The sequence below is a fragment of the Microtus ochrogaster genome, linkage group LG5 (genome assembly GCF_000317375.1).
Source record: "Microtus ochrogaster isolate Prairie Vole_2 linkage group LG5, MicOch1.0, whole genome shotgun sequence".
In the NCBI taxonomy this organism is placed as follows: domain Eukaryota; kingdom Metazoa; phylum Chordata; class Mammalia; order Rodentia; family Cricetidae; genus Microtus; species Microtus ochrogaster.
The window spans coordinates 16071985-16074046 of NC_022031.1; the positions used below are offsets into that span (position 1 = coordinate 16071985).

At 42.2% G+C, this 2062-nt stretch overlaps 1 protein-coding gene across 1 annotated transcript in view; it reads right to left on the bottom strand.

Moving 5' to 3' along the window:
* Positions 1-550: 550 nt before the first annotated feature.
* The window catches only part of Prex2 (phosphatidylinositol-3,4,5-trisphosphate dependent Rac exchange factor 2), a 276161-nt gene continuing 274649 nt past the window's right edge, over positions 551-2062 (bottom strand). Inside the window, exon 40 of the mRNA XM_005361884.3 lies at positions 551-869. Coding sequence (XP_005361941.1) covers positions 824-869 — 46 coding nt within the window. The 3' untranslated portion in view covers positions 551-823. The remainder of the gene's footprint in view (positions 870-2062) is intronic.

Here is a 2062-nt window from a genome sequence, read left to right on the forward strand (position 1 = left end):
TCCTGATGGTATATTTTTAAGTGTCTGACATCTCACAGGAAGACTTCAAAAATTAAACTTGTCTTAGTTCAAGGTTGAGTTTCCAAATAGATTTTTTTTTTCTTCCTCACTCACTCCTCTCCCTTCCCCAATCCTGGCAACTCCCTGCCCACAGCCATCAATGGAGTCAGCCAGTATTCAGGGCTCACTGCAGAGATCTACAGAAGCACCTGCCTGTTGGAATGTTTACACAGAGACCAGTCTTGACAACAGGGAAGAAGTCAAGAAATCTTCATTTTTTTCTTCACTACCAAGACACCATAGAAGAAGCGGAGGTGTGCAATTTCCTACCTCCCACAACATGCACTTCTGTGTGGTACAGGCAGGAGATGGAAACCTGTGTCTCCCGATTGACCCTGTCCATAACATTCCTGTATGCTGGCTTCCAGAGTGTGGCCATCATTTTTAGTGACAGACTTCTTCAGGAAGAACTGTTAAGTATCACATGTGCCCAGTGTGGAAGTTAAAAACAAATATAATATAATTAATGAATGAGAGAGGGACCAAACAGTTCATCTTTTATCACTGTATATTTTTCCTCTAAGTTCCGGCAGTGAGTTTTGCCCTCATACGAATCTGTAACGTCAGTATATAGAGTGGGAGGCTGGGTTGTCTGAATGAACTGCTAGTTCCAACATAAATATCCAAAGGGAACCAAATATCAGTTATTTACACCAGGATGGGGGAGGGGTTATATCTTAAATATGCATCTCTTTCTCTTCAGTGGAGAACACTGACTTGGTCAGCATCTGGAAGCTTCTGCCTGCTTGGCCCTTGGGAACGCTCATTCTTCTCCAGCTGGGGGTGGTGGCTCACACAACTTATACAGCCTAGAAAAGACACAGGACAGGATGACAATCAATTAGAATACCACCCTCACCAGAGTGTTTCTGTTGGAAGAGCAAATACATTAAACAATTTCTCGGCCCCATCAGCCATCACCACATTGGCTGTTCCACGGAAAATAGTATATGAATCGGCTTGATCCAAAAATCTGGACATCTGATATAGAAAATACTTCCCTTTCTTTGAGCACGTTCAGAAGTCTGTTCGTGAACCAACACTTTGCTTTTACCTCCAACCATAAAATTATTTCATTGCTATTTCATAACTATAGTTTTGCTACTGCTATGTATTGTAACATAAATACCTGGTATGCAGGATAGCTGATATGACCTCCAAAAAGGTCATGACCCACAGGTTGAGAATCACCGTCTTAGAACCTGCTGCTCTGCTCCATGCTGTCTGTTTCCTTTGCTGATAGTAAAATCTATCCCTTGAATGCCAGGCGGCAGTGTCCTTATGATAGTTAGCACCTTGTCCACCAGAGGTATCTTGCAGTGATGTGGTCTCTATCTCTTGGGGACCTACAGATTTTCCTATACCTACTATAAATTTCCCTCATGTTCTACTATCCCTCTGGACCAGAGGCTGGCTGTGGATGGGTTGATGTGACAGAAGCTGAAACCTGAATCTCATGACACAGTTAGTTACCTGGCTTTTTCTGAGGCTCCATGACTGGCTATAGCCAGCCACCAGTCACCTGTCAGTGGGAGCCCCAAGTTCAAAGAATTCACGTTTTTGGTAGAGAGGTTGGGGCATGCTCCTTCAAAGCCAGCTCTAGTTCTTTGAGACCACAATGGAGTAACCCACAGCTCAGAACTCATTCGTTTTTCACAAGTTGGCCAGAGTGGCTAAAAGCTAACTGGAGAACCAAAGGAAAGGGAACAAAATATTGCTGAATAATGCTAGTGACCTCAATGCCACATGTATTCCTTATACTACAGCTAGAGTAGTGACTCTCAATCTACCTAATACTTCAGCCCTTTAATACATTTCCTCAACTATAAAATTATGTATTGCTACTTATAATTATTATATTTATTATATTACTCTATTTACTACTGTAACTACAATTTTGCTACTGTTATGAATTGCAATATAAATATCTGATATGCAGGTTATCTGAGGTGTGACCCCCAAAGGGGCTATGACCCACTGTTGAGAACCACTGATCTAGAGG